The 24,113-nt window shown below is 47.2% G+C and overlaps 1 protein-coding gene across 2 annotated transcripts; it reads left to right on the plus strand.

The window, feature by feature from the left end:
- The first annotated feature begins 1,386 nt into the window (after positions 1-1,386).
- Positions 1,387-23,587, plus strand: LOC105191731 (proton channel OtopLc). 2 transcript variants are annotated; one of them, XM_025306319.1, is made up of 9 exons: positions 1,387-5,148; positions 16,671-16,923; positions 17,228-17,342; positions 17,802-18,027; positions 18,446-18,603; positions 19,163-19,379; positions 19,517-19,679; positions 19,790-20,656; positions 21,039-23,587. In XM_025306319.1, the coding sequence occupies exons 1-8, from the start codon at positions 4,053-4,055 to the stop codon at positions 20,622-20,624; spliced, it is 3,063 nt and encodes a 1,020-aa protein (XP_025162104.1). In that variant the 5' UTR covers positions 1,387-4,052; the 3' UTR covers positions 20,625-20,656; positions 21,039-23,587. The 2 variants fall into 2 exon arrangements, with proteins under 2 accessions (XP_025162104.1, XP_025162103.1); XM_025306318.1 differs by having other exon boundaries at positions 1,388-5,148; positions 19,514-19,679.
- Positions 23,588-24,113: the final 526 nt, after the last annotated feature.

Below are 24,113 nucleotides of genomic sequence, written 5' to 3' on the forward strand. Positions count from 1 at the left end.
AAGATATCTCCGCTCTCTGGTGTTTACCGGGAAGTATGTCTCGTGTGTGTCCAGTTGAATGATCCGCGACGTTGCCTCCTCATCGGTAAACGAGTTGCCCTGCATCAGCCACGTCGTTCTGCAGAGAGAGAGAGAGAGAGAGAGAGAGAGAGAGAGAGAGAGAGAGAGAGAGAGAGAGAGAGAAAGCGCGAAAAAGAGGTTCGCCTTCGTATTCCGAATCCGGATCGGAAATAGAAGCTGCGGGCTGTTGCAAACGATCACGCGTCTGTGAGTTTCCCAACAGCCGTTGTCTATGAAGCAAGAGGCGACTTCCTCCCTCCCCAGGTCGAAGAAACGAGGATATCAAAGAAAACTTCATTTCACCAGGATATTTCGTCAGGTAACAACGAGATTGCGAATTGCAGATTGCGGATCGCGAGGTGATCCCCTCACTCAAAGAGGGAAGAAGACTCGAGATCAGATAAGACGAGCGCTAGAACGGACGCTCGATCTCGAACACACACAGGTGAAGCAGTTGTTGGCAAATCGCGCGAATTCTATCGATTACATTACTGAGTGAGTGTCGCTTATGAAAATTCCAATCTCGATATCGATTTGAAAAATTTGCTATTTGTTGCTGCCATAGTTGTACTTTTCTTATCTCGTGTGGAAGCTCTTAGCCTTGCTTACGGCTCGCTCATTGCAGGACACAAGAGCTGCAACAAAGAGCTAAAACTGCGAGAGAATGTACACGCATCATCGAATCGTAGACGCTGTTTAGGAGGAGATCCCGATGTTAATGTAGGACTGATCGACCGATGTGCGAACTAAAGTGGGTTGCTTCTCACTGTGGTGGTGATGATGGCTCACTGTTCGCTCTTCTTGGCCCTATATATTACTATATATTACTACCGCGTACGCAAACTACGTCGTCTTTGTGAGCCAGACGGCGGAACGAGTACTAAAATTAACGAGGAGGAGAGAGCAGGAGGAGCATGGCAGCCTCGCGTTGTTTCGACGTTGTTTTGACGATCCCTTCTCTTCTGTCTATCTTCTTCCTCTCCTCGATCACGACAAACACTTTCAACGACAAACGTTGTTCGAAAGAGCGCGTGAATTTGTCCTCGTTTTCGATATAGCCTATATATATAGCCTATATATTGTTGTGCCCGCGCGTGAAAGAAATAACTCGGGATATACTAAACGAGAAAAGCTTTATTTACAGCCAAGAAAAACGGATCTTAATCAATTCCAAAATAATCGCACGAATTCGCTTTACGTCCGTACGCTGTGACAGGACTAGAGCGACTCTCTTATTATTCCAGTAGTTAGTAAACAAATTCCTTGACAACGATAACGGCTGTCAAACACTCTCTATATGCCTTCTTCACAGTCTTCTCCCAAGAGCGTGGGAACAATACGTTCCCCAAAGGTGTGGGCACAACAATATATAATCGCTTTGGCGCGAAAGGCGCGAAAGTGTGAATAACTTAGGATTTGATTGAAGGAAACATAACGCGGGACGCGAAAAACAGGCGAAAAAGGTTGTTTGGAGAGAGGAAAGAGGAAAAAGAGAATCTCGAAAGATGTGGCTATATACGAAGCGCGGCCATACGATAATTGTTCATCGTTTCTTTATATCTTGAAGGTGGAGAAGAAATTCCTTTGATAGGAGCCACCTTGACGGTGGATGATTAACAAAGGAAACGATGAAAAGGGAAAAGTGAAAAGAAAGCAAGACCGGACCTGGAGATTCCAGTCCAGTGATTTAGAGAATTCTGCTTGGATTCGATGTTCCTTCGACGACGATGACGACGCGTCAAGAAGAAAGCGTCAAGAAAGCTTGAACGTGATCAACGACGAGATATCGACACACCGATTGCCGATCGCACCTGCGAATATAGTCAGCGTGTGCGGCAGTACACGTGTAGAGATGTAGAGATGTAGAGATGAGAATAATGCATTCGCTCCTTCTCGCATGTGATCCGCGATCACGTGCGACAAAGAAAGACGGTTGTTTCGCTGATGATAATCATAATGATGATGATCATGGATCATAGATCACAAAACACCGCGATAAACTGCTGCGGTACGGTGAACGACTTGGCAGAGTTTATCGCACGGCAGGGTCATGTCTGTACATCTCTCTTATCCTCTCTCGTCTTATCCTCCCCATCCTCCGGAAAAATATCTACGTGCTGTGTCGTCGATCTACGCGCTCGTGTCAAAAAATGCACGGCTCTTGCACGGCGGATCGCCTCTTGTCGTAACGGGCAAGTTGGTGAGTCTAACGGTCACCACCCATTATCCGCAATTTCACGGTAACGACAGCCGATCGATTATCCTGCCGACCGCGATTACTGTGTGCGCGCGCGCGCGCGCGCCAATAATACAATATCTCGAGGGAAACCGTCGAGGGAGTCCGTGCACAGCTGACGCGGATGATGACGCTTTTATGACCTCTTCCAGCGTCTTCGGTGTCTTTAGTCGACTAATATCCAAGCCTAAAGCTTCTCTTTGGCAAGCTTGAGAAAGCTTGCATGATCAATTTCAAGAAGGCTCGTAAAACGATTTCGTCTCTCTCGATCTACGCAATAATAATTCTGGCTACGAACACACACAGTCACGGGTCACGGGGACGTTCCGATCATCATTCTGCTTGAACTTTGATCGGGCGAGAACGAGCGAAGGAAGTAAATAACACAGTCGCGTGAAAGGCAGAGACGCGTGAAAACGGAACGTGTCCTAAAGAACGAAAGAAAAACTGATTTTTTACTTACTCTCATCGCGAAATAATATACAAAGTCGGAAACAAAATGTCGATAACAAACATGATGATCGCTGCAGAATAACTTAAAGAGTCTTGAGGAAGATTGCGAGGAATCAATACGATCGCAATACGTCCTATCAGCCCTATCAGTTGAAATTTCTCAAGAGAGAGATTGTCCGCCAGAGATGTAGCCGCGCTTCTTTTTTATTTCCGTTCGCAATAGATTCGCGATAGAGCTTGCGAAGAGAGCTCGCGAAGAAACAATTTCGCTGCTGAAGAAGACAAGATTAAAGATTAATCGGCCGGACAACGTTGAGCGAGAGACGTATTGGGAGAAAATGTGTGGCGTCGCGTCGCGAGAGGAATGTAGTACATACAGAGCTCTCTTTTTCGTCCAACCTGGTCACGAAGGAGAACCACATCCATCTCATCGACCTCTCTGGCCACCACGCCGCGCGACAGCATGTGGGTGTTGTTCCTCGTAAAACTAAAATCACCGAGTGCGAGCCATTTGCCTTTTGCGTGCGAGCAAGTGCGCACTCGACGACGCGCTCGACATTGACAGAAAATTGAAACGTTGAGAGAGAGAGAGAGAGAGAGAGAGAGAGAGAGTGAGTCAAAACGCTCAATTCGGGACGTTCGAGTGAAGAAAGGTGATATTTGCGTTTCGTGAAACTCGAAGATTTATCCGCGCGCGCGCGTGATTTCAGATTGGTGCGTACTTTTCAACATCGAGGTCGACGACTGATTAAATTTGGTACTCTTCAAGAGTTTGTTGAAGGTAAGCAACGAGATTTTCCCTCTCTCGAGGAAAGAGACATTCTTCGGTAGTCGACGACGAAAAAAGTGGCCACGATTATTGTAAAATTATTCATCTGATCTACCACGTTCCATCACGCTCCCGTCGCGCTCCCGTCGTCTGAATCGTCTGAAACGTGAAGCGGGACGCCGCGACTCATCGAGACGCGATTCATTAATTTCCGTTTTTTAATTTACGTTTAAATGTTTAACTATGTGAACTATGTTGAACTCTGACGAGAAACTACCTCCAAACTTGATTCGCCAGAAGAATCCCGAACGCACACTTACTTTCACATCCTTTGCCGCGAATCATCTTTTCTTGCAACGCATCTCGATTAACCATCTCGCGTCGCGTCGCGTCGCGTCGCGTCGACGGACGATACGACACGAGTACGACACGATACCACGGTACGGTACGGTACGGTACTCCGATCTCGTCCACTTGGTCACGATCGGTGCGTGACATCCGGTGGGCCCGTTGAACGAACAAATTCACATCAGGATGGTAGCCGAGCTCGCTGGCATTTCCACGTTGACGATCGACGGAGGAGCATCCCCGACGGCACTTGCCGGCACTTTGTCGAAACAGCGCGGGCGACCCAAGTGGATCGAAACAGCGACGCGCGAGCCGATCTACAGTGTCCTGGGCTGCAACGAAGCCGTCCTCCTCCCGCGGAGCCCTCCGACAGCCCTCCTCGGCAAGGTCGTGATAATCAGAGCGGTGAAGAAGGGGGACGAGGAGTCGCGACGGGAGAGACCAAAATCGGAAACTCTCGGAGAGGACGAGAGGCAGCGGGTGCTGCCGTATGTCCGGTTACCCGGACGAAACGGCGAGTCGTCACCGCACGAAGTTGAGGACGCGACCGCTCTCTACAGCGTGGTGAGAAAGCCCAAGAAGGTGCGATTGCCGGAAATCGCTTCGTCCACCGACCAAGAGACAGCGATTCGACCTGTCCATCACCCGACCCGAATCGGGAACGCGGATCCCAGCGAGAAAGCAAAGCCCGCCGAAGACGCCGAAGATCCTGAAGACGCGTCAAAGTCAAAGCGAGTCGAGGTGAAAAAGTGGCTCCGCGACATGCGACCGGCGATCATGCACGATACCGATCGCACGGTACCGGACTATCCGGAGAATCCAACGTGGCACGTGGATCGGGGGGAGGTTGCTTCGGTAACGTTGCCCAAAGGGGTGGTGGGTCTGGTTGGGCCCTACAGGGTGTACAGGAACCCCAACGAGAGGCGGGAGTACATGCTTCAGGAGGAAGAATTGGTTGAGGAGACGGTAGATGTAGACGAGAATGTAGACGATCGATATCGTAGTTCGAGAGCCAAATGGAGAATCAGAGAATCAGACGACGAGGAGACCTTGGTGGTACCCGAGATTCGAGACCCGCCAGGTCTCGAGGACTTCGTGGAGACGAAAATGGAGAATGAAGACAGGGAGAGTGACAATTGGAAGAACGAGCGAGAATCGCCGATGAGAATGGGAAAGTCGGGACGTATCGGTGGGACGTCGTCTAAAGGAGAGGAACGACCGATAGATGTGCCGGATACGGCATCCGCGGTCTCAACCACCACACCACCAATAAAGGATAAGGGTGAGAGAGAGAGAGAGAGAGAGAGAGAGAGAGAGAGAGAGAGAGAGAGAGAGAAAAGTTGTCTCGACTGTTGCATGTCACATCTTTCATTCTTTCCTTTTAAAAATAACCAAGGCCAAATTATTGCTTTCCGCAACAGTTGTTTTAATAATAACTGGAATATACAACGTTGGAATATACAACGTAGTGGTACGGTACGTTGTAGTTTACGTTGAATTTCACAATCTTCTCCGATGATGGCATTGTGTGTGTGTGTGTGTGTGTGTGATTCTACCATCGCATCTCATTAAGTTACTCATAAAGTATGATTAATTTAATTGATGCTAGTTTGCAACTAACATCATCTTGCAATCAATGCAAGTAAATCGCAATGGAACAACAGTCAACCGCATGTCCCCACATGTACTCTCGCGTTAGATTGAATTAGCTCGCAAATTATGCACTAGGGCGCGCACATACACATTTTGTCTTGCCAACACAATTGAAAGATTTCGACTCGGCTCAGATCAACATCAACCGCGGATTACTTTCATCATCTATGGCCCATTTGTCAATTGTAATGGAATAGGTTTAATGGAACAGGCAAACAGACAAACAGGCGTTTGATCGAGCGTAGAATCAATTCGAATCGGATACATAAGTGTGTCGAGACGCGTGCATTCGTATGCGGGGCGACACACACACGCGTCTTACGGTATTGTCCGGCAAAAAGGACCCGAATAGCGGTAGATGGTACATTGAGTATGCATACGCATCAACGCATGTACGTGAGTCGGGTATGGCTCATGAGTCGATGGATCAACGCTCGTTCGTTTAGAAGCCGTGCTTGTGTGCCGCACCTGTTCTCTCTCTCTCTCTCTCTCTCTCTCTCTCTCTCTCTCTCTCTCTCTCGTCTGTCTCTCGCTCGAGTCGCAACACTCGGTCAATCTCTGCTTCGTCTTGAAAGTTCCATTTGTGCTAGTGTGTAAAACTCGAACGCGTTTAGTCCGTTTAGGTTAATCGGTGACCGGATGAGACACTTGAGATTTCGCTTCGAGAACGTGCGTGTCGCAGCGTGTCGTGGGCGCTGAGACAATTTTCTTGAGATGCAGAAGCGGATGACGCGGACGCGTACACATCTCCGATTCCGAACACAGTCCGAGCCATCACTCCGAGCCACAGTCGTTCCCCCGTATCCTTCTATATCCGCACGCTGCGGCAAATACCTACCTGCGCAAATACGCGCGAGTTTTTTTTTCCCCTCTGCCCTCCTTGCCTCTTCGTTTCAACTCGACAAACGGGAGTTTGCGTTACGTATATTAGCAATTCAATGTCTCGGGACGTTGAAATCCAGACACACACGAGGTGGTGTTAACGGATCACGCCACGCCATTGTTCGGGTTTCGCGAGACAAGTGACGCGCGCGCAGGCCGCTTTCTAGACAATATTCCGGTCCGTTGTTGCTTTCTTTCGAGAGACCTTTCGTTGCGCACCTTCGTCCGATGGTATGGTATGCATTCTTCGCGACTCGCAGCCGCTGCGCGCGCAACTCCTGGCTGTGTGGCTCACAATCAGCGTATCACATAAATTACGAACGGCACTGTGCGCGCGACTTTCACCATTTTTATGCCTTTTATCGCGCCACTTACTCCACTCCGGGGTATTTACGCCGTGATCTCGTCGTTGTCATCGAAAGATTTTCACACTCTGCTCGCGTTCGTTTCCTGCTTGGCTAGCCGGCCGCTTTTTACGCTGGTCACTGGTGCCGTTTACACTATATCGTAGACACGCGGCAGCGTGTCTATCGTTTGAGCGCAGATGTAAGTAGATGTCTGTATGATAGAATTGGAAAGCTCTTGTGCGTACGACGCACAAGAGACGATGAGTCAAAGTTCCGCTGAGATTAAACAAGAGTATACTACGCACGTTACGGTGTGATGTAACAATCGTCTGCTATTGTACCGCCTCTGTATGGCGGTAAGGCTCTAGTGTAATTCTTCAGCGACTTTGCAAGTGTAAAAATCGAAATCGGGAGAAAAGAGATTCCTTATTATTCTTGCACATTGCACTTTTTTCAGGCCGTTCCACCGGTCGCTGAAATTATTTTCTCCTCCGTCTCCTCCGGTGGAGAGAAGAAGCTCGCTCTGCTGCGATAGGATCTCGCGAGAGCGAGAGCGAGAGCGAGAGCGAGAGCGAGAACGCGAGTGACGGATTGAGATAATAATCTTGAACGAGTTGTGTACGATCCACTTACGTAACGATTTCAAAGCTTGATGAAGCTTGAGAGGAAAACTTGTTTCTTTTTTTATTTTTATCACGTCAATTTTTTTCTTTGTTTTTTATCACGTTTACCTTTTCTCTCTTAATCTTTGGTTCGCGGCGGTTTCGTGAGAAAAGATCTCGTGACGTCTCTAGCTCTCTGTTGCTAGCTCACTTTCGTGTTCTACTCCGTGAACAACACCGTGCCCTGACTCCATTATTAAATTCGTCGCGCGCGCGATCTGTCAGCCACATGACGCGCCACACCGTTACTAAACTAAAAGCCTCCTGACAGGCTTCAGTCACTGTTACACATAACTGACTCAGCGCGTATAGTTGGATGATGCACAGCTGCTGCAGCCGAATACCGCGCGCGCGCGCTCTCTCTCTCTCTCTCTCTCTCTCTCTCTCTCTCTCTCTCTCTCTCTCTCTGTACACGTACAGTTAACCACTTTTCTCGGCACGCGGTGCTAGACGCACGCACATCGCAATAGCACTGTGCAAAAATATATATACGGCGCGCACGCATGCACGTGTACTGGCGAAAGAGAGAGAGAGAGAGAGAGAGAGAGAGAGAGAGAGAGAGAGGGAGGGAGAGAGAGAGAGAGAGAGAGGGAGGGAGAGCGCGCTTTATAACGCGCCTCTTCTTTCTCGTGGATAAAACCATCGCGGCCACGACTTTTCGACGCAAATATTCCCGCCGTCGCTCGCTGAATCCGCCTCGGTCATTACGAAAGTATGGAGAATGTGCGCGTCACGATAAACCTGAATCTGAACCTGAACAAATCGAGTAGGTAGGCTCCATGCGCGAGCAATGTGTTGGACCGCTCGCTGGCCGAGAGCCGAGAGAACAGGAACAAGCTCTGGATAACGGGCAACACGCACGCCCTTCAATCTTTAGAAACTTTGTCTTACACGCGACGCGTGCAACACCTCTTTTGTTTCTTTTTTCTCCCTTGTTACTTTGTTACTATCTCGGAGGATTGTGTCTTACATACGTAGTACGTACGCAATCGTAGAGAAAAATTCGACTTTCTTCCTTCTTGAAGAAGCTATCGAGCCTTCGAGCGTCTGTTGCATCTGTTGTACAAGCGATCCCGTTATAACATGATCAAGCTGCATCGCGCGTACTGCATTTTTACAAGCTGAGTGTCTTTGCGCAGCTCGCGCAGTATCACCGGGCTATCATAATCCAAGTGAAAAAAGTTTTAAGACGTGTCCGCAACGGCGAACGCCGTTACATCATCCATCTCTCAGCACAGACGTCTCTTACTACTTACTTGTAGTTGCTTTATTGCTATTAATATAAAATCTTTGTCGATATTCATCGAGGAAATTTTCGGTCCCTGGTAGGCGCCGAATCCCCGGTCCAGCAGCCCTGCTGCTCCCGACTGCGGCCGCGGGCCGCGGACCGACGATACCGATATCCCGTGCGTCCATCGACGACACGATCACGATCCTTGTGTGTATCCTCGCCGAGTTTCCCTCCCGAGTTAGTTATCATGTAGCCCATTCCAGCCAAGCCCATTCATTGTTCATTGTGCAATGACGCATTGAACTGTCCATCACTGGAAATATCGGACTTAAGTTCATGACTATACGTCAGTATCGTCGACGGCCGCGACGTTGCTTCTCGCAGATGTTTTATATACCCACTTTGTGAATAATAATTATTCGCAAGAATTTTAAGATACACAATGAGATCGCCTCGACGAGAGGCGTCCCTTTCCTTAAATTGTCGGATTTTTCTGCTTCATTTTCTGCGAGATGACACTTTCTCGATCGAATCGTGTTTCTTTCTCACAGAAAGACAGGTCACGAACGAATAAACGAACGAAGGCTCGAATAGTTCGTAGTACGACAATAGGGTCGGATGCCGTCTATCGTGCATCCCATGTGACGAACGGGGGGGGGGGGCTCTTTGATCTACATTAGATCTCTTTAGAGATCACATCCTACATCCTGCAATCTCACCTCGTCGATAGTAAATATGTATTTATTGTATTATCGCAAAAAGAGTGACCAGTAACGTTTGCGTACGCGTCCAATTTTAACCTCGCAAGCGTTTGCAACCTCCTTGCGTTTGCATTCCTGAATTGGAAAATAAGAAGGTAAAAAGAAGGTAATAATCAATTTGTTTGCCGACTGTCGACTGTCGATCTGCTCGCAAGTTGGAATTTGCGCGCACGTGCGAAAGCACGAACGATCAACGCAATCAGCAATGTTCGCAAAGCTATACCCCGAGTCTAAGCTTTCGATAATAAATTAATGTAATCCAATCAGTGTCCCACTCCCCGATTTTTCCACCGTCTTCTTCCGCGATTGCAAATTACGTCGCTCGAATCATCGCCGTTGGCGACACGGACAAGTCGGAGAGACTTTCATGCACGATCAACGTTCGAAAGTTACGAGGCATTTTGACACAGGCTCAAGAGGGACACGCAAACGCTCGTGAAACGTGAAACGTTCAACGTGTGCGAACGAAGTGGGAAGTGCGAATATCTCACATGCGCTTTTTACTAGACGCCAACCGTTGTTAACAGCCGCTGAACCCGCTGCTGGATCAAGTCCGACCTGCTTGTCGGAGAAAAATTTTCCTTATCCGAGCGTAAACGCAACGATCGAGTCGAATAAAATGCTGCTCCTCCGTGATAGTTTTACGTGATAGCACGTAAGCAGTGTAGGCGCGCACAACGCGCAGACCTGGAAGCGTTGTTACAGCACGCGCGAAACGAAAAACGAGGACGAGGGAGGAGAATATATTACGAGACAATTACGATATCGATATTACGTACGTATTTGCAACAGCGACGGCGTAAAAATACACACAGATGTTTTCGTACGCGCAGTATCGCACACGCAGATGTAGGACGTTGACGAAAGTAGGACAGTACGAGAGAATTTGTGAAATTTGGCGAAGAAACCTCTCTTCTTCTTCCCCTTCCTCTTCCTCTTCCTCTTCCTCTTCCTCTTCCTCTTCCTCTTCTCTTCTCTTCTCTCACGAGTGCATCTTTCACCAGAGTTTACTCTCGTATTACGTGTACGTGTACATAAAATATTGTTTTTAAGACGAGAGAATATCACCTTTCGCATACAAAGATATCAGAAATTACACTGACGTTTCGACATCTCCTTGCTTCCACTTTCAACTTTCATAGATATTCAACTCGCAAGAGATTTGCAAAACTCGGGAGAAGGTCGCATACAATATACAAGTAAACGTTTATATATACATATATATTATCGCAACAACTAATCAAGGCAATCGCCTCAACTCCTGAAATGAGTGGAACGTTAAAATGCTACATCTCACGCGCTCAAACATTCAACTCAATTGCCTCTTCATCTAATAATAATCGATTAATCCTTACGTCGTAATCCGTAAGTGTGAAAGAAAAACGAACGAACGAACGAACGAACGAACGAACGAACGAACGAACGAACGAACGAACGAACGAACGAACGAAAAGCGCTCAACTCGCTCTCACCAAGCAGTCCGCTTGGACAGATCCAAAATGGACGGATAACGATGTGTTTGACGTTAGACTTAGCGCCTTCGCGCCGCTGTGTTGAATACCAAAGAGTTGATTTGACGAACATTATCCCGCAAATTAACCTCGCGGCGATGGCGCGGCGTTATCGCGCAACAACCATTATCATTATCGGGGGGTATCGGTAATCTGCAGATGGCAGCAGTGATTGCTCGCGCCGAGCGCCGAGCGCATAGCCACGCTGTAATAAACTAGCTTATTACGCGTAATCGCGGTAGCGACTAATCGCGCGGCCGATTAGATGGATCGTCAAGCGTAAGTTTCGCGGCCACCGACAAATTGTAGCACCGGCAATTTGCTCGGGCCGCTGCGCATCGGGCGCATCGTCTAATGAATCGGATAATCGGTCACCGGTCGTTCAGACAACATTCTCCCGCGGTTTGATCCTCCATTGATAGGTCGCGTTCCGTGATTGTAACAAGATTGTACCGCGCGTAAACATTTCTTTCTCTTCTCGCGCGCGATCATGAAAAGATCATGACGTAAAAATCTTAGCCGGCGCTGCGCGGATCGATCGGAGGGGAGAACACGGCGATGATGGACACATGGTGTTATCGCGAGAGCGCGTTATTTAATTTGCTCTAATTCAGAGATTTATTTATTTACGGGCCTCTTTATCTCGTTCATGCACGTAACGCAACGTAACGCAACGTAGACGACATAACTTAGCGTTGCACCTCACGTGCATCTGCGTGACTAAATAGCGTGCATAATTGTGCGATGTTTCTGCAGTCGAGTCGTTGCTGCAGTCTACAAGTTTGATGCTAGCGCGATCCCTTCGGCGCCCCCCTCCCCCCTTCTTCCTTTTTCTTTCGCTCGGCGTCGTTTTATCGCGTCTTTCAAATCCTCGCGAGTCAAATTGCTCGAAATATCCGAGCGTCTCGAATCGCGCGCGCGACAGCCAGATAAAAGTGATAAAAGCCAGAATCTGCGGAATCTCTAGCGGAATCTGGTCCGTTTCCAATTTCGACGATGCGACGATGATCGCCCTGTAGGAGGATCGACCCTGTAGGTGCGCTTCAGGTGGACTGAGGAGGCGGTAAGACGAAAGGTAACCCGAAAAACAACCCGCTCGCTCGCTCGTTCGATTGACGGATGTTGGAAACGAGGCTACGAGAAAACCGCATATCATCACCGGTCATCATCTTAGCCATCTCATCTCATTGCCACCACTCTACCTCCACTCGCCGTTCGATATCCCCGAAGGAGAAGAAGAGAAGTCGATGCTCCTTCGAGAGCGCCGCGAGCCGCGAGTCGAGTTAGCCGCGCGCGCGCGCGCGCCACTTGGTGCTGCGCGTTATCGTTACGTACGCGCTTCGTCCACATCCGTCATCCGCCGTTACAGCGTTCTCGCGCGAAAGCTAGCGATAGACGGCGACCCAACGTCACAGCGTTGAAGCGTTACGACACATCATCAGGTAAATTCGTGTATATAGCTAAGACGGAAACTAAGACTCGATTGTTTCGACTGCAATCGCAACAATGGCAATCCGGCAATAACCGGGAGCTTTGGCTGACTCATGTGGCGAACGATCTCCTGCAAAAGAATTCTCCTTTTATTTCACAACAACGGAGATGGAGATGGAATAATTTCGACGTATTTGGCGCTCGCACGCGATCTCTCTTTCTTCTGTGTTTTTTTAAATAACGATGCGCGTGCATGCCGGTATACCGTAGTAAGTAACGCCTCAACCATTCGCAAACGCAGGTATCTGATCACTCGATCGCGTCTTATAACTTCTGATCAGGCCCTTTTTAAACGATAATTTACGCGACGGGCGGAATTTTCTATTCTGTCTGTTGGAAGACATTCGAAAAATTATATTCTTAATTATAGGATCAGGACTACGAGGTCTGCGAGTCTGCTAATCTAACCTAGGCGCATTGGTTTCTCGTTACTCTCTCGAAACCTCGAGAAAATCTGCGGAAACCCTGCGACCTCAACGACCTCGAAGTCGATGTCAAGTCGGTTGAAGGAGAATTTTAAACGGTCACATGTTCGCATAAATTTTCTCTGCTCTCCTCTGCAAACCCTCGAATTCTCGTATCCTCGAAATTGAGATTGCAATCTTTCATCGCATCACGCGCATCAAAACACGTAAGCAATTCATTCAGCTACCTTACCTTAACGTCCAACCGCGAAACACATAAGCGTAAAAAATATAAAAAAGTATTGTACAACAAAAGAGTATTTGCAATTGCTTTCATTTTTTATGCAAGTGCTATTTAAAATAGTATCTCATTCCATGATTACAATCTGTTGACTCTGTCGCGGATCGGACAAATGATCTCGAAAAGATTGAATAAAAATGGCGGACTTTCGTACGGGGAATGCTTCTGCAATCAGCTCGCAATCTGTCAGGTGCGAAAAAAGGTGAGAACGGCAGAACGGGGAAATTAGATTAATTTGTTGTCTATACGGCCATACCGTGCCGAACAGAAGGCTGCCTTCTGTCGGCGTTTCCTGTCGTGTGGAAGAAGGAAAAAGGTGCATGTATGTCGCACGCGCGCGCATTACTAATTAACCGTGAATTAAAAGTGAATTCATTTGACAACTTGTAACCAAGCTTTATTAACGTACAAATAATTTTTAGTATACCTTCGTCCGCGTCGTCGTCGTCGACAACGTCGACAAACCACAGGTACAATGCTCCCGCATTTACCGCAAGGCATTTCGAGTCGAGTACGACGTTCACGAGTCGAAAGGGTCCTCTCAGTCGACGCGGTTCTCCGTGCGAGAACCTTTCACCTCTTCAATCCGCGGTAGTCCTTTGTAGTGGCTCCCGTCGTCGCGTCATCCTCGATCAAACACATGTCTCTTGCGCGCGCGCGCGCGTGCGCGTTCCAAGACCCACAATATAATCTTCAAGCTTCGTTAATCACGGCGAGCAATGTACGCCAGCTGTCGCGCGCGCGCACCTTGCCTTTTGACTCGTGACTTTTAAAATTGTCGCGCGCGCATCGCGCATCGCGCGAAACGGATGAGAAGGTCGATTTTAGCACTAGTGGAAAGCGCGCATCACAACTCTGTATATGTGCTCGGTAAAGTAACGGAACGAATGAAAAAGCTTATTAACCATTTTCGCGTACAACCGCCACTTACACGTCCCCATCATTGCAATGTCCTGTTCGTTACGGATCACTATATCACCGATCGCCGATATCGATCGCGTAAATAGGTCGTCAAAAATGGACCGAGTCGCTTAAAATTCATCCTCGGTGCGTCGCTTTCTCGAGCAACTCTACGTTACGTTTTGCATGGAAGCGATTCCTTTCAAATCGTCGATCGAGAGAATAATATCACGCAATTCCCTGAGATTCATTCAGGACAGTATCTACCTACCTACCTACCTATCTATCTATCTATCTACATATCTACTTGTTTTAAATTAAATCTCTCTGGTTCACGCTTTTAGAAAAACTTTAATTCTTTTAATTCTTTAAAATTGGAAAAATAAAAGAAAAAAGAACTCAATAAGAAGGAACAGTATTAAACTAAAACAAAATAGAGTTACTCTTGTAATTATAGAAAAAATTAATATTTATCTGAATTTTAAGGTCTTGATATCATCCGATGAAATAGTAGATCCTTTTGAATTTTATGATGGGTTCAGCTATAAGAGAAGTCTCTCAAATTCAGTCTGGATAGTCTAGGAATCCAGGAATTAGGGATGAATAGAATCTTTCTATGTCTTGGTCAAGTTCTAGATTTGGATTAAGATCTGAAATTAAGAAAAGAATTAATAAATAGTCCTTCTGATGAATACATTCATTCTGAAAGGAACAACTTTCTCCTCTCTTATACGTAGGAGTTCGAATAAGAGGAATTTTCAGTTATGTAATAAACAAAGTTTTCTCTCATCGTGAGATATTCGATATGTTAAAAGATAATTAAATACCTTTTCACCCTTCAGTTTCAGGGCAGTTTTCATAATTAAAATCGTTTTATCGCCTCTCTCATCGTGGGAGTATCGAGTTATGAAATTTTCAAAATGTTACCTTGTTTTGTAAAACTTCACACCTTTTATCTTTAATTCTGATTCTAAATATATATGTAATATTCGAGTCCGAGCTCGGGGAAGGAATGAATTCCTGAAAACAAGAAAATTGACATTCGTCTCGCGTTTGACATTCGCTTAGCGTTGCCTCGAAACAGACTTGTTATAGTTATATAAAAGATATGCATATCGTGTTCAAAAAATATGATTCTGCGATTCGATTAATTGTTCGACCTTACCGAATTTCTAAAATAGGTTTCTGAACACTACTTATGCATCTATCGTGAAATACGAGTACACAAGACTTACAATACAAGGGACAATACAAGAAAAATGAAGGTTAATGAAAGATAATTCAGTCCTACAGACGCTTTATGTACTTGAATAAACAAACGAAATTTCATTCTGAGGTATTGCTGAAAGAGGAGGTATAAGAAAACGATTACAGAACGAGTACAGAAGAACGTGAATGAAAGGTGCTAATTAATCCGAAATGGATGGAACGGTCGAGCGGTAGGATTGAAGTCAGCGGTACGACGGAACGTAACTAAATTTACCGTCTAACTAAATGTACCACAGGTACATAGAGGAATATGGAGGTAATTGGATGTAAGAATGATGATGATGATTGAACACACACGGTGGTACATTACGATCGGCTCCTTGCGATCGAGAGTCGCGAATACGATCGCGACTATTCGATCAATAGAGTACGTATAATTAATAATTAATACGCCACGGTCGCCACCGACCGGTTGACCGACGCTTGAACGCGCCATCACAAGTGCGTAGACGGCAACATTAACGCCGCACGAGCTTGATGAAAAACAAACAAAGTCGGCCGACGGCGAAACTTTGGGGTTTCGCCGTCGCATTTTAATTTTACACTCGCATTACACTCGCTATAATTGTCAGCTATTTAACGCGCCGGAGAACCGAACTTTTACTAGAAGAAGCGTCATGCAACGGCGGCGGCGGCGGCGGCGGCGGCGGCGGCGGAACAAGCGAATGATCGCGGCGCGGCGGCTCTAGCGGCTTTTACAACCCCTGCAAGAGTCCTGCAGCCGCATCGATGCAATTGATCGTGATGCTCGCGCGAGGGACAGCGCACAGTTGATATGCTCGCGCCTTATTCGCTTCTTCCTAAGATCGATCCATCGGTCGTCGAACGGACAGACTGTCACGACCGCGACGCGACGCGACGCGACGCGCGGCGTTACGCCGTTACGTCGCGTCGCGTCGCGGCGACTCGCGCTAGAAGGAGCAATGTTCGACTGGTTTAGCTTTAACTGCCGGGCTTTAAGATCTTATCTCCTGCTGGCCGTTACTGCTGGAAATTCAATGTAGCGATATCTAACCGCGTAGAGCGGTTTTTGAGAATAACCGACGCGCGACAAGATCCGCGATGGACTCGCGAGGGACAGCATATGCCGAACGCGACGACTCGAGCTCGCCTCGAGCTCGTCGTTTACGCGAGCAACAGATGTGAGCCAGAGAATCCTGCCGCGGGCGGTATTTGCGCGCGCGCACGCGCGCGTGCGTGCGGATCCCGCAGAAATAAACGTATAAATTCTTTCAGCGAAAGTTACATACATTTCTCCGACGACCCGGCAGGCCAAAGAAAGTAGCAAGAAGAACGGGGGGGGTTCCACTTTTCCGGTGGTACTGCGTACCACACAACACACGCGCGCTTCTCTCACTCTCCGATCCTTCTTTCTGTCTCTCTCTCTCGCAGCGGGCAATGAACAGCACGACAAGGACAGCCTGAACGAGACCGGAAGTACAACGGGTGGCACCGTGGAGGGCGTACCGGGTGGTGCCCCTAACAGGGGCCAGGACAGGGGCCAGGACAGGAGCAACAAGGATAAAGAGCAACCGGCCGCGCAGGCATCCACCAGCAATTCGGCGCAACCAGCGAGGTCCTTGGTCTCGAGGATCTTGGCGAGAACGCGATCTCCCGACGATTTGCTGGATCATTCGGAACCTTAGTAAGATCTCGGTTTCGACGGTTTGCGCCGTTTTGCGCTCGCATCGCGATGAAAAGAGTCTAGTGAAACAGGCGAAAATGAATAAATGAATGTTGAAATTGAATGAAACGAAAAAAGAAATCGGTTAGCGAGTGAGTCGAGTCACACACACACACACACACACACACACACACACACACACACACACACACGAATGTGTGAATGATGCAGGCGCGCGTAGAACGTCTCAAGCTGGACAATACGAACGTAAACCAAGAGAGGCAAGCACCAATCACAATTTGTCTCTGTCGTTGACTTTTTGCAGCTCGCAATTATGGGTGGTTCTCTCGAACGTGTACGGCGAGCTTATCGTCGTGCTAACGATGGCATTATGTTTGGCCGAGGTCATGGACACACCGGTGCCCTTGCTCAGCTTGCAAGTAGGTAGCAACCAGTTTAGCTGACAGCATCCGCTTCATCGCGACCCAAGTTGTCTGTTTGGGTTTTATGATTTTACCTGATATGCAGTCAGGTCTTGAGAATAATCACACAGTCGGACTTTGGATTATCAATACCTTCCGTTACCTTCGTGCTATCTGAACGCGGAACGCGTACCGCGGACAACTTTGATTTGAACTCGAGAGAGACTCGAAGACTCGTGAATTACTTATTAAAGCGATCGAAGAAGCAGGCAAGACGAAGCGCGCCGTTTAACTTTTGAAGTAAAACTTTAGTCTTAGATTCATTTATCGCGCTCGGTTCTCAGCTCCAAGTCGAGCTTTAAAATTCCGCTCGATTCTTATAAAAGAAGAAGAATCCGCTTTTAGCCGGAGCCAAGGAACGCGCACGCGAGAGAGAGAGAGAGAGAGAGAGAGAGTGGCGTAATCGCGTAATTTCAGGGCGTCTTCCTCATGTACCTCTACGTGGGCAGCATCGCCGTCATCATCGGCATCTACATATGGGTACTGGTTGATAGTTGCGGCAGTTTAAGCCGAAGTGGTAACGGGCTCGGTGATGCGGAACTCGGCGGCGCGTCGCTTACCAGGTTTGGCTCGTTAAAACGAGCGCACATCTCAAGGGCCAGGACCGCACCGACCAGTTTTTACATACGCGTCGGCGCTCTTCGTAAGTTCACCGCGCCAACTTGCGATCCGCCTTGACTGGAGAGAGAGAGAGAGAGGGTGCGAGTGATGATCGGATAGAGAAAATTATCCGAAATGTCATTGAGGTCGAGTCTATCTAGAACTAAGCTGAATTTCACCGTGAGTTTTACTATAAATATACGTATCGTCCTTTGAGAAAAACCTCGCGACCTCGTTTCGTGACCTCATATGTGAATACGCTGAAGAAATGATTTATATTCTTCATTCATAACGGAAACAGAACTTTGTCGATGATGATGAAAGTAACAGTGTGCGAGTGCAGAACGCGACGCGACGCATCGCAGCGCTCTCTCGTCTCTCGTCTCGCTGCTTTCCAAATCCTCGTTTCCTCAGACTTGGCGCGGCGGCGGCGGCGGCGGCGGCGCGTTTCGATGTTTCAGTGTTTGGCCTGGCGACTCTGGTCTTCAACGGTCTGGAGATGGCGATGCACTCGATGATGCAGGGTGCCGAATGCTTGACCGACGTCGTCTTTGTGCACCCGGTGCTGCACGGGCTGTTCACCTTCTTGCAGATGCACTTTCTCTTCGTAAACTCGCAGGCGAGCGAATCAGTTTTGTTCTTATCGCGTTCGTTGCGTTTCTGTTTTCCGTTTGCGTTCAGCAACAGACTATGGCACGTCCCACGGCACAGGCCTGTGCACGCAGGCACGTCAATAGGGACGTCGATAGGCGCGAACGCGTGTTTCTTCGCTCTTTTACGCTCGGACGCTTCTGTCTGATGATCGAACACGGTACAGCGGTACACAAAGCGGCCCGCAAAGCACAGCCATGCAAAACGCCCGCGATACTACCGCGACACTACGGACATCTCTCATCACAGATCAGAGATGAAGTTGTACGTGGAGTCGACTTGTCGCGTCACGCGTGATGATGATTTTCGTTTCGTTCGTCGATGGTTCCCTTATGGTTTCTCTTATGTGATAGAAAAACTTCTTCCCTTCAAGCTTTGTCGGAAAGACAACGATACGAAAACAGAATTCCCGATCTAACAGATCCCCGTTTTTAGAAATTGACTCGTGATTTTTCCGCTGGAAATGATCATCCGACCGATCTCAATTTCAAAAGGAAATGATTTTCTTCTCATTTTCGCTTCCGCAGGTACTTGTAGAACGCTTTGGTCTAGCAGCCAGATTCGGCTTCACACATCTCGCAGCCACGAATATCGCGGTCTGGACGCGTCTGGTGATATGGGACTCTGCGCAAGAATGGACTTACTTTGTGCATTTGGCGCAGCACGAGCAGGGGACGTCCGTGTCGCCGCTGAATCTGCGAGGATTTCCGGGATCCTTGACCAGACAGTCGCGAGATCTTATAGGTGCGTATAATGCGCATTCGCTTTCCGCCTTCACACGCCTCACACGCAGCACACTTCTCCCGATATCTCCCGATATATTGAATAAAACTTGAAGGAAAAGGAGCAACCTCACTTCCACCTCCGCTTCGTTTCAGAAGCTTCCACGACGAGGGCGAGCAGCACCTTCAAACCTTATCAAGCCGTCTCGAGCGAACAGATCTCTCAAGTGATCGCGTTGCAAGAGTGCTTGAACACCAACACCTTGGGACAATTGTGGACTTCGAGCATGCCCTTTCTTTATCCCTTTATCGTCCAATTCAGGTACGTTACGTTTCATCACTCGCTTTCATCTGCTCGCTTTCACCAAGCTCGGTGAGTCACCAACGACTCATCCATCTCGGCTCAATCATCCGACCGATCCAATCTTCCAGTCTGATCGCCGCGGCGGTGACCTTCGTGATGGGCCAGAATGTCGGTCGGAATCGACTGGTCAAGCAAAAGTTCCACGGCAGCAAGGATCTGAGCGGTCACGGCCGAATAGGCTGCGACGGCTCCAGCAAGGGTCTGTTTCTGGGTATCCTGTGTATGGTCGCCGGCATCGTGGTGATCCTCATCTTCCTGGTCGTGCGGGAGGATGAGAATTTCCCGTCGGCCACCCTGTCCTGGCTCACCTGCGGCACTCTGATCGGCATACTGACGCTGAGCAGTCTGATGACCGCCAGCGGCCTCGTGCAGGTGCGCCAGATCTCGGTGGTGACGAGAGCGCCGGTCGCTCTGGACAATCTCCTGTCGAACGTCTCACTCTTCGGTGTGCAACTGTACTCCGTATTCACCGTCGTGGTGTGCGGCTGTTCCCTCGCGATATCGGACGACGGCGAGAGCGAGGATGCTCGGGCGAGGCACATCATGCTGCTGTCCACGTCGATTCTGCAGCTGGTGCAATGCTTCGCGCAGAGCACGCTGATCGCCGAGACATCGCGACGTTCGTGCATCACGCGCTTCCAAATGCTGGCGAAGCCGGGCCGTCAGGTCATAACCTTCCTGCTATTTAGCAACGCCGTTCTCTGGGCCTTCGACACGGTCATTACGCAGAACTGGCTGTCGCAGGAGCTGCAACTCCGGTTCTTCGGTGTGCTCGCCTGGGGCGTACTGTCCAGAATCGGCTTGCCTCTGCTTATATTCTACAGGTTCCACAGTTGCGTGCTGCTGCTGGAGGCGTGGAATAAATGCTATAGAATGCCGAGGGGAGAGCACCCTCTCAACTGACAACGCGGAATCTCCCGTCGACCTTTGCACAGGTTTGTTGGAGAGCGACTTACCTTACCTTACCTTACAACTACTACGCTTATAACCACTACTAACCACCACCACCACTTCTCCTATAATCTCTCTCCTTATGGAAATTCCTTACTCCTTTTGAGATAACTCAATGTGCAGCAGTACAATAAAAAGACGTCCACATCTCGTGAAATTTTCAGACCAAAGCTGATAGTTTTGCGCTGAATTTAATATATAATTAAATAACGTCTCAAATTACGAGCGAATTACGAGCGAAAGATCTTTCTTGTCACAAACATACATAACAGCCACGATCATATTCAAATAATACAACTTGATTTCTTGATACTGTTTTGCGTCATTGTGCGTTTGTAAATTGATGAATAAACCTCACCAAACTAGACCACATCCTGGCTCGCAAGATTCTCCCCTTTCCGGGAGATTGGTGCTTGAATCGCCGCTGAACAAGAAATACACCGCTGCTCGCAAGCGGCTGCTGTATCCGCATTCACTGTCACTGGACGCGGTGCATCTTCTTCCTTATGTGGACAGCGCCAGCTGGCTGTACCTAGACCCAGATCCCGTTTTTCCTGCACCTCTGCCGAGTTTCAAGTGCGAGACGTCTCTATGTGGGCAGCAGCGACATTGTGATGACTGTCACTATCATCATCATCATCATCATCATCATCATCATCATCATCATCAGCGGCAGCAGCAACAGCAGCATCGTCATCATCATCGTCAACAACAGCAGCAGCAGCAGCAATTCCACCATCACAGTCATTGTCACCAGACGAGACATCGTCGAGTACTGAGTGACCCCGGTGCTGGTAGATGTAACGTCGGTACTCTCGACGACGCGACGAGCAAACATCGAAGAATACTCAGCAGTGCCGGCGCTGATCTAATGCGCGCATCAATAGACGAAGCCAATGAAGAGGATCCGTCGCCCGAGGAAACAGGAGCGTCGACCTTCAGAAAAGTGCCATGGCACCCCAACTTGCACATGCTCAAGATCAGAAGAACGTAGTAGATGTAGTAGCTGACGCTATCACTATATGCAACTACGATGAAAACCATGATTGGAAGCAAAGTGAGAAAAGCCAAGTCTCGAATAACGCTTTAAGGCTTTAAGGTACATGTGAACGACATTTTGATCTTTCGGATGAAATCTTGAAATTATGCGCAATTTCGGGATTCGGGAACTATATCGTTGCAAAACGTAGCAGCGAATGAGCAAGACGTGTTCGTATTAGAAATTATACGACGATTTCATACCATTATACTGTATAATAAAGTTAACTATCCAGAAATTGCGTTTGCAGTTGCAAAAACTACAAGTTATTTCACACAGACGTGATGTGCTATGTTGTTCATTTGCCTCTGCGAATACGACGGATTATCTTCGTCTTCGTAATAATAATTACAGCTCGGCTTCGACCGCCGCGAAACAATTTCAACTCAATAATTTCGTACCCGAGGCAAAGTGCTCTTTTCACCATGTCTAGAGATACGCAGGAGACACTGTGTCCAATTTTACGTGCAATATTTCTAGTTCTAAGTTTTATGTTATATCGCGTACAAAATGATCCGTAAACGCATCCGTCGCCGTACGCCGACGACGACGTTGCGATGGTTCCGTCGTCGCTAGCGCGAGAGCCATCGGGATTGCATCGTGTTTCGCGCGAGTAACGATGCAATGCTCTATATCTATAACGATTAATGCAGAGAGCGAGCGAGAGCGAAAGAGAGAGAGAGAGAGAGAGAGAGAGAGAGAGAGAGAGAGAGAGACAGCGTGAATGTTTCTTATAATCAATACACGTGAGCATATATTTTTGTACATATTTATTGCAAATATTTTATACGGATCTAGGGGGATGAGGCATAACGAAACAGCTCGGAAACAACTTTGTTTATTGAGATGATTTTCGACAAGAAAGAAAATTGCTTAATAAGAATTTCCTTCACCGACATTTATAAACTCATTATAAACTGTTGATGATAACATGCAATCGCGGAGTAATTTTCCAAATTTCCTAAAGGCTACATTGCTTAAGATTAAATTTCTTCATTAATTCACGACCATCTTTCCATCCGTGAAACAACCATTATTTACGATATTATGGATAAAAAAGCACGCTGAGCCTTTAACAATGTTGATATTTTATAGATAAGGTGAACTCGGTGATTAATGCTTAATTTATAGATTTTATTCGCAAGTTTTAATAAAATGCTTATCGTTCTGTTACTGTCCCGTAGAATGTTAGATCGAATATTATTCGAATATCTTATTAATACTCAACGTGGCAGTTTATATCCATCTCAGAATGAAACTATATTGCATCCCTTGGACGAAAAGTTCATTGTGGAAAATTGCCATGCAAAATGCCTGTTTTGAAAAGAAAGAATTATTCTAGAAATATTGAATCAATTCACGTTTGCCTCATCTTACAGTAAGATGCTTTAAACGACATAAAAATAATCAATCGCAACATGATCAAGTTAAATATAACGTGTATCTCGATAAATGTGAAAACGTTTAAACTGTTTCTACGAAACGATTCACTTCTTGAGTCTCATAGCTGACAAACTCAGCATCTGTGAGGCCATATCGATTATACTTAGATTACACTGAGACGCTAATGTAATGTACAAGATAAGTATCGGAAGTAAAAATGTCGCCGATTATAAAATGGCATTGAATTGAAAAAGAATACTTACATCCGTTATATGGATCATCGACACGCAATCTGTTGTATGATTTTATAAATCGGACAAACTTATGGCACTATCTCAAAAATAATGATAATATTTCTGCTCGAAAACCTCTTGATTAACAATACGACGGGATACGACCAATGTGCATGTGGGGACATTAGGTAGTAAAGCGGTAATTCACACAACGGAGCCCGTCTCTTTATAAAACAAGTAGCATTCTATATAATGTATAACAAACTATATTGATTTACAATAAAAGTTTTCTTTGAGATACATACATATCACTGATATACTATTTGTTTGCGTGTGTATGTGTGTGTGTGTATGTGTGTGTGTGTGTTTGTTTATTCATTTCTCTATATATATAGTGAAGATAATATAAACAAACAGTAGCGCTTTTTAAAGACGCCAGCTTTGAAAAGTGAAGCAGAAATTCTTCATTAACCCTGATTAAGATGCGTTCATTCTCAGCGCATCTTACACAAATTGCAAGCAATAAGATGAAGGAACAGTGTTGTCGAAGAATCTTCAAGACGAATAATCTATGCGTAAGCAGATTAATGTCCAGCTAAAGATTATCCAAAGAAATTGAAACAGAAAAAGTAACTGTTCTTTCGGACTCTACCGCGACGCACCTTACAATTCACAAGTCCTTGTATTTAATCGGCAAAGAAGGAAAGAAAGAAAGAGAGAGAGAGAGAGAGAGAGAGAGAGAGAGAGAGAGAGAGAGAGAGAGAGAGAGAGAGAGAGAGAGAGGGA

The sequence above is a fragment of the Harpegnathos saltator genome, unplaced genomic scaffold, assembly GCF_003227715.2.
Source record: "Harpegnathos saltator strain DR-91 unplaced genomic scaffold, Hsal_v8.6 scaffold774, whole genome shotgun sequence".
Classification (NCBI taxonomy): domain Eukaryota; kingdom Metazoa; phylum Arthropoda; class Insecta; order Hymenoptera; family Formicidae; genus Harpegnathos; species Harpegnathos saltator.